Below are 15711 nucleotides of genomic sequence, written 5' to 3'. Positions count from 1 at the left end.
AAGAAAAAATTGAAGATCACCTCATATGATATAAAATTGTAGCATGAAACAATAAAAATCGTAATAAAGTGTGACAAAGAGAGTTAAGAAAAAAAGGAATGATTCAGAAAAAGAATTAAGTCTTACGAATTTAATATGGAATATGATCTCCCCTGACTTTTACACACATATCACAACGTGTTTTAAGGCTGGAAATAACGTTGTTAACCACAGTTTGGGGAATTAATCTCCACTCTTCTAGCAATGCCGTCTTCAGAGCATTTACATCTCTAGGAGGAGGATGTATACGTGCAATTGCTCTTCCAAGGTAGTCCCATAAGTTCTCTATCGGGTTAAGGTCAGGAGAGTTTGGTGGCTAAGGTACTCGCTTAATGTCTTCACTTTCAAGGAATTCATCAAAGAGGTTTGCTCGATGTGGACGGGCATTATCATCCATAAATAAAACGTCAGGTCCATATGCACCCCTGAAAAGTCTTACATAAGGATCTAAGACCTCATCCCGATATATCTGGCCTGTCACAGATCCACTGCTGAACACGTGTAGGGGCGTACGTCCATCGATCATTATTCCACCTCATACCATCACACCTCCACTACCGAAACGGTCACGTTCCACAATGTTCGAGGGATCATTTCGTGTTCCTGACTCCCTCCAGATGTAAACACGCTTAGAATCACCAGTTAAACTAAACCACGACTCATCAGTAAAGAGAACATGGGACCATTGATGTTCAGTCCAGTTTTGATGTTCTTTACACCAATTAAAGCGATCCCTCTTTTACTGTAAAGACAGTAAAACACATACCCTTTGCTTTCTGGCATAAAGGCCTTTTTCATTAAGCCTTCTGTATATTGTTTGCCATGATGCAACAGTTCCAGTGGCGGCTGCAAGCTCTGAACTTAACTGGCGAGCAGTAGCCTTTCTGTTACGACGGGCAGTTAATGCTAGATACCGATCTTTAGAAGCAGTTGTCATTCGTTTCCGACCTTGTCCAGGCCTCCTTACAACACTTCCATCATTTTGAAACTGTTTCCATAGCTTAGAGACTGTCTGTCTTGAAATATTCAGACATGTGGCTGTTTCCATGATTGACTGCCCTGCTTCTAAACGGCCGATAATTCGCCACTTTACAGATTCTTCCAAATGATACTTCGAAGCCATAACAAACCGCTTTGAGTCCCTACACACTGAAATCAAACGCTATGTTTCAGAAATTCACTCAAATATTCAGTTTGCGCAAAGCGCTTTATTCACCCTTGGATGACGTAACGCCTAGATTTGTATATCACAAACCGTTTGATTACTTTTGATTGGATAATGCTAATTAGGCTTGGTTTTCACACATTCCCCGCAAATACGGATCACATTGATTCGATATTTCATTGAATATCATCATTTTTGGGTACGTAAAGATAATTTTGGACATGAGTGTATAACAGCCAAATGATTTTTGAATGGGCAGAAGCTAAAGTTCTTCTAATGTAATCCCTGATCCACATATTTTGTTGCTGCAGTAGGTCCAGTTGTTATTTTTATAGATTAAAATGACTGTTTATACAGGGTGCGGCAGCGTTCATAGCGTAATTTGACTTGAGTAGTACAATGACGTACTGCATGAATGCGCGCCAGCTCATTCTGCATTTGTGTACTAATGAGCTGCCATTTCGAGTGTGACAGTGATATGGATCGGTGGAGTGCACAGCATCGTGCCTTTGCTGTTGAAAGTTATTTCAAGAACTACTCTGTTATTGCTACCCAGCGTCTATCTCAGCAACATTTAAACTTGGGACATTATGGTAAAGTTCCAGATGGACAGACCATTGTGACAGAGATTTCCAGGTAGAGTAATTTCCCATTTTGGTGACATTTCCTGGGCTGCCTCACGTTACGCCAAGTTATGGCAAGCTTCCAATGCCGCATAGATGAATGTGTTGTGCAGAGGGGGTATCATATTCAAAAATTAATCCACGCAATGGACAATGACTTACACATTGACTTACGAAAAGGCAGAAACATTAAAATTGATGCACAGTGCTTATTTAGATACTATAACTGATGATAAAGAATTCGAAACAGAATTTGAAATAACAGAGGATTATCGAGAAAAGGCTGTTAGGATACAGTTAAAATCAAAACGATTTCTCGATAATATTAAGAGTAAATTAAACGAAATCCAAAATACATCGTCAGAGAGTAATCAGAAATTAGTTACTGATGAAAATACATGTAAAACTTTGTGCCAACACCTACCGAAAGTAGAACTTTATAAGTTCGCAGGTGATTTAAAAAATTGGTTCTGGAATCAGTTTAAAAATATACATGAAAATAATAACTTAACGAATGCAGACAGATTCCATTATTTGATACAGTCAACAAAAATTAAATCAGAAGCTAGAGATATTGTAGAATCTTTTCCTGTGACGAACGAAAATTATCCTTTGGCTATAGAAAGTCTTACTGAGAGATATGGCCGTAGAGAACTTTTAATTGATTTTTATGTTCAAGAGTTAATAAAACTTGCTTTGGATAACGCAGCGAAAAAGAAGCAGGATTCTTTGAGTAGTTTGTATAACAAACTTTCAACACAACTTAGAGCCCTGAGCAGTCTCGGTGTGACGACTGATCAGCATGGAACAATTTTATACCCTCTTGTAGAAAGTACTATTCCTATTCATGTATTGCGATCATTTGAAAGACAACGAAAATTTACTGAATCTGAACAAAACATTTCAAGTCTTGATGCAATAATTGAATTTCTGAAAAGCGAAGTTCAGTCAAAGGAAAAAATAAAATTAAGCAGAGCGGATAATTTTTCTGTGTCTGATCGTAAGCACTTGGCAACTAGTCAATATATTCCTTCCGCGTCGGATTTGATGAATCATGAAGCAATACCTTCTTGTTTGTTTTGTTTAAAAGATCATGAAATGTGTAACTGTAAAAAGGCGTTTTATATTCCGTTAGATGAAAAAATGTCTGCGGTAAAAAAGAAAGGTTTATGCAGAATATGCTTGGTTAAAGGTCACCTCAGTAATCAGTGTCGATCAAGTATTAAGTGTCAGATCTGTTCCAAAAGGCATTTGAAATATTTTTGTTCTAGTCTTGAATGTAACAAGTCTAGTGAAATGCATAACCAGGAAAATGATGAGAAAAAAGAGAAAACAACCAATTCTTTGCATTCGCGTGCTACGAATGAAGTTTTCCTTCAGAGCCTGGTCGTAAACATAGAGGGTAAGAATAAGAAGCATAAAGTTAGATTAATGATTGATACGGGAAGCTCAAAAAGTTATGTTTTAAAGTCTACCGCAGAAGAAATGGGTTTTGACTTGCAGTGGGAGGAAGAATTTAGTCACTCTTTATTTGGTGGAACAAAAACTGAAATTTGCAAACATAAATGTTACAAGATTTATTTGAGTAGCCTTGATGGTAATTATTCATGTAAATTAGATGCTGTGGACCATGATGTTATTTGTAATGATATTTCAAGCATAAGATACAGTTCTTGGATTCGTGAATTAGGAAACAAAAGAATACGCTTAATTGATACCCAAGGGAATCCAGGCCCTATTGAAGTACTGTTAGGGGTAGACGTTGCAGGGAAGTTATTTACTGGCAAACGAGAAGAACTAAGAACAGGTTTAGTGGCTATAGAAACAAAATTGGGTTGGACTTTGATGGGTAAAGTACCTCAATCCAAACATCAGCACAATGTAAATATGACTGTAGTTTCTATGTTATCTCAAGAAGACCTGCCTATTTCATCACTATGGGACTTAGAATTATTGGGTATCTGAGATCCTGTTGAACAAAAAACTAAAGAAGAGTCAAGAAGAGCTATTATGGTTCATTTCCAAGAAACAATTCGTGAATTAGAAAATGGTAGATACGAGGTTGATATGCCTTGGAAGATTGAGCATGCAGTCTTACCTGACAATTATGACCTATCTTTGAAAAGACTCGAATATACTATGAAGAAGTTGGAAAAAATCGGATATTGTGAAAAGTATCATGAAGTCTTTAATCAATGGTTGCAGGAAGGAGTGATTGAAGAAGTTCCCCAAAAGGAGTTGTCTTTACCTGTTGCTCATTACCTCCCACATCATCCAGTCATTAAGGAAACGTCCTCACTATCTTCCATGAAAATTTGTGCCGTGTTTGATGCTTCGGCAAAGCTTCCTAATTAGCCCTCTCTAAATGATTGCTTAGAGACTGGAATTAATTTGATTGAAACTATTCCCTCTATTCTAGCAAGATTTCGCTTACATGAAATTGGTGTGATTTCAGACATCAGAAGAGCTTTTTTACAGATATCTCTAAATGAAAGAGATTGAGATTTTTTAAGATTTCTTTCGTACGATGATGATGGTAGAATGAAGACATTTCGTCACACCCGTGTGGCATTTGGCATTACTTGTAGTCCATTTTTGCTAATGGCGGTTATTGGCCATCATTTATCTAAAGAATCGTAGAAAGAAAAATATTCTGAAGAATTCCTTAAAAAATTACAAGATAGTTTTTGTGTCGATAATTGCGTAACTAGTGTACAAAATAATGCCAAACTAGAAATATTCATCGAATCAGCAACTAATGTGATGAAAGAAGGAATGTTTGATCTCAGAGGATGGGAAAGTTCTGGCATTCCTGCATTTTCAGAAAGTACAACAACACCGGTATTAGGACTGATTTGGGACAAAGATTTAGATCCTTAGAAAGAGACACCGAATTTTTTTAATTTGACTAAAGAGAAAAGGTAACCAAAAGGAAAATACTTTCACTAGTTAGTCGAGTATTTGATCCCATAGGTTTCCTTGCACTTGTTATGATTCAGACTAAGATTTTGCTGCAGGCCACTTGGAAGAGCAAAGAATCATGGAATGATGAAGTAAATGATGAAATAAAGAAGATATTTTTAAAATGGGGAAAACAACTGAAATACTTCAAAAATATAAAAATTCCAAGATGGTTAGGTGTGATGAAGGAATCCAATTTAAGTATCCATACTTTTGTCGATGCAAGCAAGACAGCTTATGAGGCATGCATTTTCTTAAGAAGTGAATCCAGTATGGGTTCAGTTACTTCAAGCCAAATCACGAATAACTCCAATGAAGATTATTACTATATCACGTCTTGAATTAATGGCCGCTACCATAGGTGCTAGGCTGTTTAGTTCTGCGAAGCAAGCTCTGAAACTTCCCAACATCAAGACTTACTTTTGGACAGATTCTTCCACAGTTCTTGTGTGGATAACTTGTTGAGAACAGTGGTCGGTATTCGTTACAACAGTATAAGTGAAATTAGAAAATTGACAACTTTGGAAGATTGGTTCCATATTTCAACTGACCAGAATCCAGCAGACATTTTATCAAGAGATTGTGGACCTAGGCAACTTCAGAAACGCAAGTGGTGGCAAGGTCCAGCATGGTTGAAGAATTCGAAGGAGCAGCGGCCAAAGTCAGCTGTAAATATTAACGAGAAAGAAGTAGAGATAGAGAAACGAAAGTCAGTCATCTCTGCTAGTAACACAGAGCTACAGTCAATTCCATTACAGTTAGCCAGGAGATTCTCTAGATTTTCAAAGATGATTAGGGTTGTGGCTTGGATACTGCGTTTTCAAAAAAAGGCCAAGGTCTTAAGAAAATGTAAGGAACTTCAAAATGAAGAATTGTTAAATGCACAAAGGATTATTTTCCGTGTAATACGAAAAGAATGTTACTCTAATGAAGAAACACGAAAAAATTTTAAAGGTCTTCCAAGGTTTGAAGACGAAGAAGGAATTTTACGATTGAAGTCCAGATTGATAAATGAGGAAGAATCGAAAGATTTTATTTCTCCAATAATTCCACCATCGAAACACCTGGCAGTGAGAAGATTTATAGCCCAAGAACATATTGCTAACAAGCATGCTGGGACATTAACTCTACTGACTATTTTACGTGAAAGATTTTGGATAGTGAAAGGGAAAAGAACTGTCCGGAGTGTTATCAAAGAATGTTTAACATGTAAAAGGCAAAAGGTAAAACATCTTGAGGTGCCTTTTCCGCCTCTTCCAAAAGACCGAACAGAAGTAGCAGCTGTTTTTCAAGTATTGGGTGTAGATATAGCTGGACCTCTGTTGACTAAATCTAAACAAAAGGTGTGGATAGTACTTTTTACTTGTGCTGTATTTAGAGCTGTCCATCTTGAGCTAATACCTTTACTGAGTACCAATGACTTCATCCAAGCTATGCGTAGGTTTATAGCCAGAAGAGGAAGAATTTCTGTGATGTATTCAGACAATGGTACTAATTTTACAGGACTAAACAACGCTCTGAAACAATTAGATTGGACTACAATTGAAAGTGAATTTAGAGTCAACGAAATTCGTTGGAAGTTTAATCCACCCTCCTCTCCATGGTGGGGAGGCTTCTGGGAACGCTTGATTGGGATTTTGAAAGATCTTTTAAGAAAAAATCTTGGACGCTTCTGTTTGTCTTACGAGGAATTGCAGACTCTCGTGTGTGAATGCGAATCTGTCATGAATAGAAGACCATTAACTTACATATCCGAGGAACAAGAGCTGAAAACCTTGACCACCTCAATGTTTCTTCAGGACATTCCATTAAATGATGTTCCTGATTTGAATCAAATTGAAAAGACTAATATTGTTTTAAGATGGAGACATATTCAAAAGGTTCGTGAAAGTCTAAAACGAAGGTTTAAAAGGGAGCATCTGGGTTTCCTTCGTTCTTCAGTTAACAAAAGAGAAGATAAAATAAATGTAGGTGACATAGTGTTAATTGGTACAGATGATAAAAAAGGCTGCATTGGCTGCTAGGGAGAGTACTGGAACTCTTTCCAGGAAAAGATGGAATCATAAGACTTGTGAAACTACAAACTGAAAAGGGAAACATATTAAGACCAATACCAACGACTGTACCCTTTGGAATTGACACCAAATTACGAGCAAGTCATATTGGAACGTCAGAAGGTTCCAGAAGTGATAGCTGAAAATCCTGAGCTTAATACTTACTCTAACGAAACTTTTCGCGTGTCTCGCTCAGGAAGAAAAATAAAACCAGTTAAAAGACTGGATTTATAAACTTCTAAACAAACTTATGAACTTTCTGTGTTGGAACTCTAAAATATTGATTTCAATTTGCATTCTAATATTTTGAAATATTTCTATTATTATTTGTACATTATTGTTATCTGAAATTGTATGTATGTATTATCATGATGTTGAGATTGTATCCCCAAAGTCAAGGTGAGGAGAATGTCGCGCCATGATCAAACTGCATGAGAGGTAAGTTTCTCTGTTACGGAATGGCAACGAGAGAGAGATTGTTGTTCAAAAAGATGGATGATCGAACTGCGTTGTAACGATCATTTTTGTGGATGTTGCGTATTGTAAAATGAACCTATTACACTGTGCTAAATAGTATTAAAATGCTATATATTAAAAGATTTTTCATCTGATCTAAATTTTAACAAACTGCTCATTATTTTCTCTTAAACTCACGACACATGTGCCAGTTTGTTGCTATTTGGTGAAGCTTAAGATTTAAAATATTCTTTAACATTTAATTTGCTTGTTATTGACAAATTAAGTGATTTAAAAGCAATAAATGCAATTCTTTACCTATTTTATTAATTACCAGCTGGACTCATGACATTACACTAGCTGGATTAGTTAAATCTTTTTTACTGTAAATATTTTCTTTTTTTTATTGAAACTACTGAAACTATTTTATTGAAACTATTGAAATTTTTTGGATGCTAAATAACTTAGCTGCTTGTCGTGCCAATGGTTAATTATTTAAAAAGTAAAATGGACAAGAGATGCAATTCATCACAAAATTGAAGTTTAAGAATAATAGCCTTTTTGAGCTAGAAAATGTATGGTAACACTTTGAGCTGCATTGGGAATTCTAAAGACACAATGTTTTTAAAAATTTTGTGATTTTGCTGTTGAATATTACGTGGCACAAGTGTGAAGAAAATTATGTTTAAAAATAAAGTTAAAAATAAATAAAAAAAAAAATGTTGGCAAAAGAGTCTGACAGCAGCTAGCTAAATTTAGAGCTCAACGAGAGCATAAAAAAACTCTAACAAACCCTCTAGTGCAACATTAAAATCTGAATCCTTTTAATTTCCTTTCTTTTTTTAATACACATCAGGCACACAAGCACTGTACACCACTGAAAATTTTAATAAAAATTGCCAAATTTGTTCTTAATTTTAAGTCTTACTGTTTGAGTGAATATATATGCAAGCTATTATTTACCTTTTTTCTATTATAATTAATTCAGTTTTCTTGAAACTACTGATAATGTTTACAAAACTCAAAAACATTATAATAAAAGAACTTTCTTCATAATTCATATATATACTATATATATATTAATTACCTTATAATCCATCATAATCAACTCAGGTATGTTCTGTAAAATCCTTTCTTCAAAGAAATAAGGAAAAAACCAAAGCAGTGGAACCATTTCTTCAGTTGTTTTCTGGTTAATTTCTTGCCACAGCTTATTCATTTTTTTCAAAGTATGAGATATAGCATCTATTAATCCACCAAAAGGTGGGTCTAATAAAATAACAGTCTTTTCTTCACTTCCCTCAGTTAAAAATTTAAAAAATTTCTTTTTGGAGGATTCACCACCAAAAAAATGATTGTTAAAGAGATTATAGTGAGCAAACTGCTTTTGGTCATAAAATTGCATCTAGAGGGGAGAAAATGCAAATTATTTAGAAAAATATCAAAAAACCAATATACATAGATTTTGCATACAATGGAATGTCATATTACTATAGTGTAAAATTTAACAGACATTTGTATGTAACAGTTAGCTCTACTTGAACTACAGTGACTTTTGAGTGTCTGGGTGTGGATTATCTGATTTGTGGATAATCTGCGCATCACGGTGCCAGGTTAGAATTCTAACCTCTTGGTGCCCATGCATGCACACTCAAAGGTATATGCAAGGGTGTAAAAAAACAAACATGCACAAGTTGGGCATGCTCTAAGAACCACTGGATTGCATCTTTAGGTTTAGTTACAATGATTACCCCATACAATTCGTACAAGGCATTATTTTGGCTGATCCCTAGGATTTTTTTTTTTTTCATATGCATTTTTATGCATATTTTATTCTTATTTTAAAATTTCAGAATAAAAATAACACTAGATATATTAAATACAAGAAAACTGTTTTAATATTAAAAGAAAAACTTATATTACTCAAATGATTTAAACGTGGCAAATCGATAACACAGCTTGCTGAAGAATATGGAATTGGTGTGCAAACTGTTTGTGTACTGTTAAACGAAAAAAAAAGTTAGAGGCTTTCACAAAATACTGTGAAACTGTGCCAGGTCTATTTAACCAAAACAGCATGAAATCTCAGCTCTCAGCTATGTTGACCTAGTTTAACCAGAAATGAGTAGAAAGAATACCAGTCAACGGTCAAACATGCATGGTGAAATCTACAATTGTATGTATGTATTATCATATATATAATGAAAAGTTGCAATTAGAAGGCAATATTACAGTCTCATAAGGCTAGCTTACAAGATTTTAAGCAACAATATGATATTTGAGAACTCACCATACAAGAAGCACTAATAAATTCTGCATGACTCTTTAGGAAAATTTGCAACCTAATCAAATCTATAATGCAGATGCGACAGGCCAATATTAGAAGTGTTTGCCTATGAAAATGCTTCGTCAAAAAATAAGTCCATTCCTGGGTATAAATCATCAGAAGAGCTCATTACAGTCAGTGTTGTACAAATGTATCAGAAACACATAAAATGAAACTTTTGGTGCTTGGTAAAGAAAAGATGCCTAGATCATTTAGGACCAAAATGAAAATTCTCCCTGTAAATTATTACAATCAAAAAGGGACATGGATGAATAGAGAGATATTCAAAGATTGTTTTGGAACTATATGGGTTCTAGAAGTGAAGGATTTTTTAAAATGTACATGGTTACAGGAAAAGCAGCTTTGTTATTAGATAATGCTCCTTCTCATCCAAATGAGGATAATTTAAAAACAATGAGCAGTCTAATGATGGCAAAATTTTTATTGCCAAATGTTGCAAGTTTAATGGTGTAAACAGTTTGTTGTATGGAATGCTTTATATGGTGTAGTAAAACAAATAATACTGATTCAATCATGGAGAAAGGTTCTTCCTAATGCAGAGTTGCCTAATTGTGAAGAAGTCAAGGTAATAACTGAAGTTGTATGCCAAAAAAGCTAAAAATGTAAAATTCTTGAAAAATGTCGACTGGGAAAACAGAGGAATGGTTTAATGGCTATTTGAATTAGGTGGTGTTTCAATGCTTGGGTGATGCTGATATTGTTTCAAATGTCACAAGAACAGAAGAGGCAGAGAGTGATACTGAAAATACAAGTGAAGTAGAAACTCAAAATTACAATACTCCCGAGACAACAAAGACTGCTGCTGAAATTCTATTTTGCTGACCAAAAAAAAAATAATTTTTTATTTATTTATTTATTTATTTTTTTTTTTTTAAATAAATACATACAATATGCAAGGAAATTGATGGTTTCCATTATATGAGTTTTTCAACTATCTGTGACCTGCTATCTCAGCATTAACACAGATAATTGAGCACACACTGTATATAAGAACCCAAATCCATTCACTACTATGATTGTCATTAGTAATAACACCGAGATTTTAATCTATGCCTTCTTTGTCAATGGTGATGATCATTTGAATTTATTAATGTATCTCACACAAAACGTTCCTTTTGTAAAATTTGCTTAACTTCCATTAAAACATATTTTCAATTAAAATCACACTTCAGTAAAATTGCTGTAGCAAGAAAAACACTATATTTTGGCACAAAATTTTAATACATAACAGTTTACAATGTAAGATATTTTTAATTTAATGGCTTTATTTTTTTTAAATTCAAATAACATTTACTGTAATTTAGAAATAAAAATAATCAATGAATTTATTGATCAAACAAGCAGTTATATTCTGTACTGCCTAGAAATTAATAATATTCACAAAATATTACAATTGTATTTCATAAAAAGCACATAAAAAACATATTTTGTGACTGGTGATTAGGTTTTGATTATCTGAATCTAGCAATGCACCTGAAGGTTAATTGCCTGAAGGAAAGAATGCCTTTGTGGAGGACTTTATAAGGGAAACTGGCTCCTATTCATATTACACACGGGGAAAAAGCCCAAACACCAACTGTGCAGCCAGAATATTCCCCTGGGACCAAACTCAGGTCAAATTCTCAATATTCTGTCGTTTTAACCACTCAACTAAAGATTGGTGATTAAATAATAAATACAGTCAAAAGTCGTTAATTCGGACACCCATAATCCGGACCTCAAAGCTACAAACTTTCTGCGCATGCGTCGCGTTGCGCAAAATACGTTTACGAATGCACATTTAATGTATAACGGACGGGATAAGCTAAGCTAAAATTATCTAATTATCTATTTCAGTTAATGTTGCAGATTGCGTTGTTCCTTAATCTTCAAATTGGATCCGGATTATAATTTTTTGCAGACTGTTAGAGCAATTTTATAAAAGTAAGCTTGAACTTTCGATTATGTCAAATAGAATTTCCAATATATATTTACTAATATGTAAAGGATATACAAAGCGAAAGTATCTTTCGGAGTTCATTAAACAAAAAGTGGAATTGCTGCAAAAAATGGATAAACGCATATCCTTTGTTTATCTTTAACGCCATGGTGGCGTGCAATGAATTGGAAGTTGATCTGTCAGCACTATCCTCATCTTAAGGGCAGATGTTTTATTTTATTTGGCTTATAATTGCTTACTCAATGTAGTATTTCATCTCGATGTACTCCGTCTTCGATATGATTTAAATCAAATGCCTCGTCATTATAATTCTCTTCCTATAGCGAAGAAAGTGACAGAGGTTATTGAAAACGAAAAAATTTCGATTGACAAATTAGTCGGTATTCTCGACACAGCAATTATAGGACTTGAACAGTGGAACTTTGTAACTGAACAAGAAATTATGTCTGTTTATAGAATTAAAGAGAATGTATTATCACATAAAACGAAGCAACTTAAACAACTTACATTGAAAGAAATGTTTAATAAAGTAAACAAATAAATATTAAGCTTTTTTTTGTAAATTTTGATACCCTTTAGATCATAATTGTTCTTTATTTCGTAAATTACGGTTTCATATTTTTAATTTTATAATTTCTGCATGCCATTTTACCAGATTTAAACTGATGATCTATAATCCGGAAAAATCGATAATCCGGAATCGCCGAAGTCCCGACGAGTCCGGATTAACAACTTTTGACTGTAGAAAAGATATACTCTCACGTGATAATCAGTTAAATGATAAAATAGGAAAGTTGCACTTTTACAGGGTATACAAAAATTTCTTTGCATTCTTTTTGATGCATTAAAATTATTTGGATGTCAGCAAATTGTATAATTGCTGACTACTGCACATGTAAATTTTTTACAATCTAAAATAATTCATGGGGAATTATTACATGATATAAGTAATTAAATACAAAACTATCCTTTTCTCAAAAATAATGAAGCTTAAAATTAGGCAAAACACAGCCTTATATCTGGCACAGATTTTAATTGAATTTAATTAAAATATATGCCAAAGACAAGGTTATTGTTTTGCCTAATTTTAAGTCTCATTTTGGTACTTTTCTCTTCTGTCTTAATAAGAAAAGTTATTGAAACATTTATCTCCATTTAATTTATTTTTCTTCAACTGAAGTTCTACTGTTATTTTACTAAGCAGAACTTATAACATACCCCCCCCCCCCCGCTGATCTTTCTTATTAGCAAAATAGAAATACATTAATTTTTTTTATTTTATACAGTTTCATACCTAAATATTTTACCTTATAAAATACATTAATTTCATATAATGATAATTTCTTTCCACATAAGAAAGATTATGCAATCCACATTTCTAATTTACGATAGACTCTATACCAACATACTCTTATATATAAAAAAAATTCTTATATTGATTGAAATATATGATGACTTTACACATAAGAAAGTCCTGCATTTTAAGAAATGGTTCACAAGGGAAAAGGAAAAAGAGAAGATGCATATAAAATGGTTTCTCATGCATTATAAACTTAATATCTTAGAGTACTATCATAATTTGATGTAAAATTATAATTATTATTTTTTAAATATAAGATTTAGGACTAACTAATGAATTATTTTGAAATATTTTCAATTTTTTGCTTCTGATGGGTAAGTCTAATTATTTCTGCCACAATACTATGAATGGCGGTTGAGAGCTGCCAACTGATTACAAAGGCTAAAATATCATTCTACTCATACAAGATAATACCTAAAATAGATATTTTATACATACATATCGGTAATCAACATCCATCAGAAAAGAAGAAAGGCCTGGAATATCAGAACTCTTCTTTGCCAAAAATTCATGAACCCTAAAAAAATATTAGAAAATCGACTTTTGTGTTAAACTTTTTACATACAGAAGACTTTTTGCTACAGGGATGATGATAGTTTGGACAATAAATTTATATATTTAAAAAATGACCATCAGTATTCTCAACCAGGGGTAAGTGAGGTAAGCCTTTTATTTACCTGTTAAGTATTTAGTTTTAATTTATGAATATATATATATATATATATATATATAAACTAATAGATTATTTAGTATATTATCTCCTTTGACAAAAGTAGTTAGAATTCTATTGAAATGAAGTAACTCATCAGCATATTTAAAAATTGAATCTTTAATAAATTTAAGATGGAAACTTTAAAAAGGTATAATTAAAAGTGAAAATGTAATCAATAAACCAAGTAATTATCATCACTGACCATATTAAAAAATAAATTTAAATAAATGCATATGTGTTTTTCAAGTTTTGGAAAGGGGAGATGATTGTCTAGCAATAGTGAAAGGAGTGTGTGGGGCAAAAAAGGTACAGAAACACTGATGTATATCTTTGAAATTCTTTGTTTATTTTAACTAATAAGAAATTTATTTTCCAGCAGTATTAATTATTTAATTATACCATTAAATTATATTTATCAGCAAAATAATAAGAGAAAAAATATACAGTCAAACACCATTTTAACCCTAGAACACTAACCAGCATAAATTTACTCGCACAATAACGAAACGTGCGAGCAACTTCTAAACCATGCACACTAGCACCAATATCACTCAGACATGCTATCTATATTCTTTAGTCTTTATGACTTAATGTTGACCACATTAAGTTTTTATTACTCAATATGGGATATTTTCAGTCTTTCAGGAAATTTAATTCTACTTTTATATGGTGAGTAAAATTTACTCATAGTTAGTTTTAAGAGAACGTTTTTTTCGGTCACCAATCAGTGATCACAGATGATATGGTGGCTTCAGTTGAAGCAAAAATTCTTGAGAACACATGCATCACCATAAGCACTCTAAATGAATTTCCTGAAGTGTCCTGAAAGTTAAAGTTTAAGAAAGTGTGTCCCTATTGGGTCCCTAAACACCTAATGGAGAGTAACAAAAAACAAAAGATTTAAGTGCTCACTGAATTTTTTTATTTGTTATAATGAAGAAGGTGATGCCATGTTGAGTCGAATCGTAACGGGAGATGAAACATGGGTTTCACATGTCACAGCATGATGGAAGCAACAGAGCATAGTGTGGAGACATACACACTCCAACTGTAAGGGTCCAGGCTAAACAAACTCTGTCCCAGTGTAAGTTCATGGCATCCATGTTTTGAGATAGGCATGGTGTTTTGTTGGTTGACTTCATACAACGCGGAACCACCATAAATGTGGTAGCTTATGGCTAAACCCTGCAAAAGCTAAACAGAGCAATTCAAAACAAAAGACGTGTCATGCTGACAGAGGGAATTTTGCTAGACAATGCAAGGCCTCACACCGCAGCTCAGACCTGAGCTTTACTGGACTCTTTTGGCTCAGAAAGTTTGGACCCCCTACAGCCCTGACCTTGCGCCAAGCGATTTTCATCTTTTCCACTATCTGAAACATCATTTCAGCAGCAACCATTACAATGATGATGAAGAGATGAAAACAGCCATGACCTCTTGGTTATCAGAGCAGGCAGCAAGTTTCTATGAAGAGGGTATTTAAAATTTAGTGCTAAGGTATAATAAGTTTTTAAACAAACTTGGCAACTATGTTGAAAAATAGAGAAATGTATGTAGAATCTGAAAATAAATTTGGGCTTTGAAAATTTTCTTTTCTTTTCTTTTTTTTAATTTTCGAATGACCTTACTTAAAAAACACCCTTTGTAAATACGTACTTAAAAAAGGTACTTCCTGATTATTATAATCTCCACCTAAAAGTCATGAAAAAGTATTCATAAGGCAAAACAGTATGTCGCTAAAATGATGTGGCAAACCATAGTTGTAGTCGAAAAGTATATATGTGGGAACACAGGTAACGCGTGTACCACTCATCTGCTTCCACCACTGGCCAATGTGGAAACTGTACAGAGACAAGTTTGTTCATTTGTCTGATTTTTTAAAGCGAAAACAGACTGCTGAGTACAAAGAGAAAACAGCAGTGTAAGAAAAGAAAAAATTCTTGAAAATGGTAATTTACTTGAAAAAGGTAAGTATTTTATTATCATTGCTTCTTGTTTTTCTAATTTTACTGATTGATTGTATTTGCATTATCATTCGAAAATAATTGTTGCCTT

At 33.5% G+C, this 15711-nt stretch overlaps 1 protein-coding gene across 4 annotated transcripts in view; it reads right to left on the bottom strand.

Moving 5' to 3' along the window:
* The window catches only part of LOC118201187 (rRNA N(6)-adenosine-methyltransferase ZCCHC4), a 66424-nt gene that overhangs the window by 15712 nt on the left and 35001 nt on the right, over positions 1 to 15711 (bottom strand). For all 4 annotated transcript variants that reach the window (XR_004760204.2, XM_035373236.2, XM_035373238.2 and 1 more), the window contains exons 5-6: positions 13383 to 13461; positions 8386 to 8703 (exon numbers count right to left, since the gene is read on the bottom strand). Coding sequence is in view for 3 of the 4 variants with exons in the window: in XM_035373236.2 (XP_035229127.1) it covers positions 8386 to 8703; positions 13383 to 13461 (397 nt within the window). In the remaining variant the exon portion in view is untranslated. The remainder of the gene's footprint in view (positions 1 to 8385; positions 8704 to 13382; positions 13462 to 15711) is intronic.

Source organism: Stegodyphus dumicola, chromosome 7 (genome assembly GCF_044657685.1).
Source record: "Stegodyphus dumicola isolate Sdum_Otavi_A_Nest chromosome 7, ASM4465768v1".
NCBI lineage: Eukaryota > Metazoa > Arthropoda > Arachnida > Araneae > Eresidae > Stegodyphus > Stegodyphus dumicola.
This window is presented reverse-complemented; position numbering and strand designations above follow the sequence as displayed.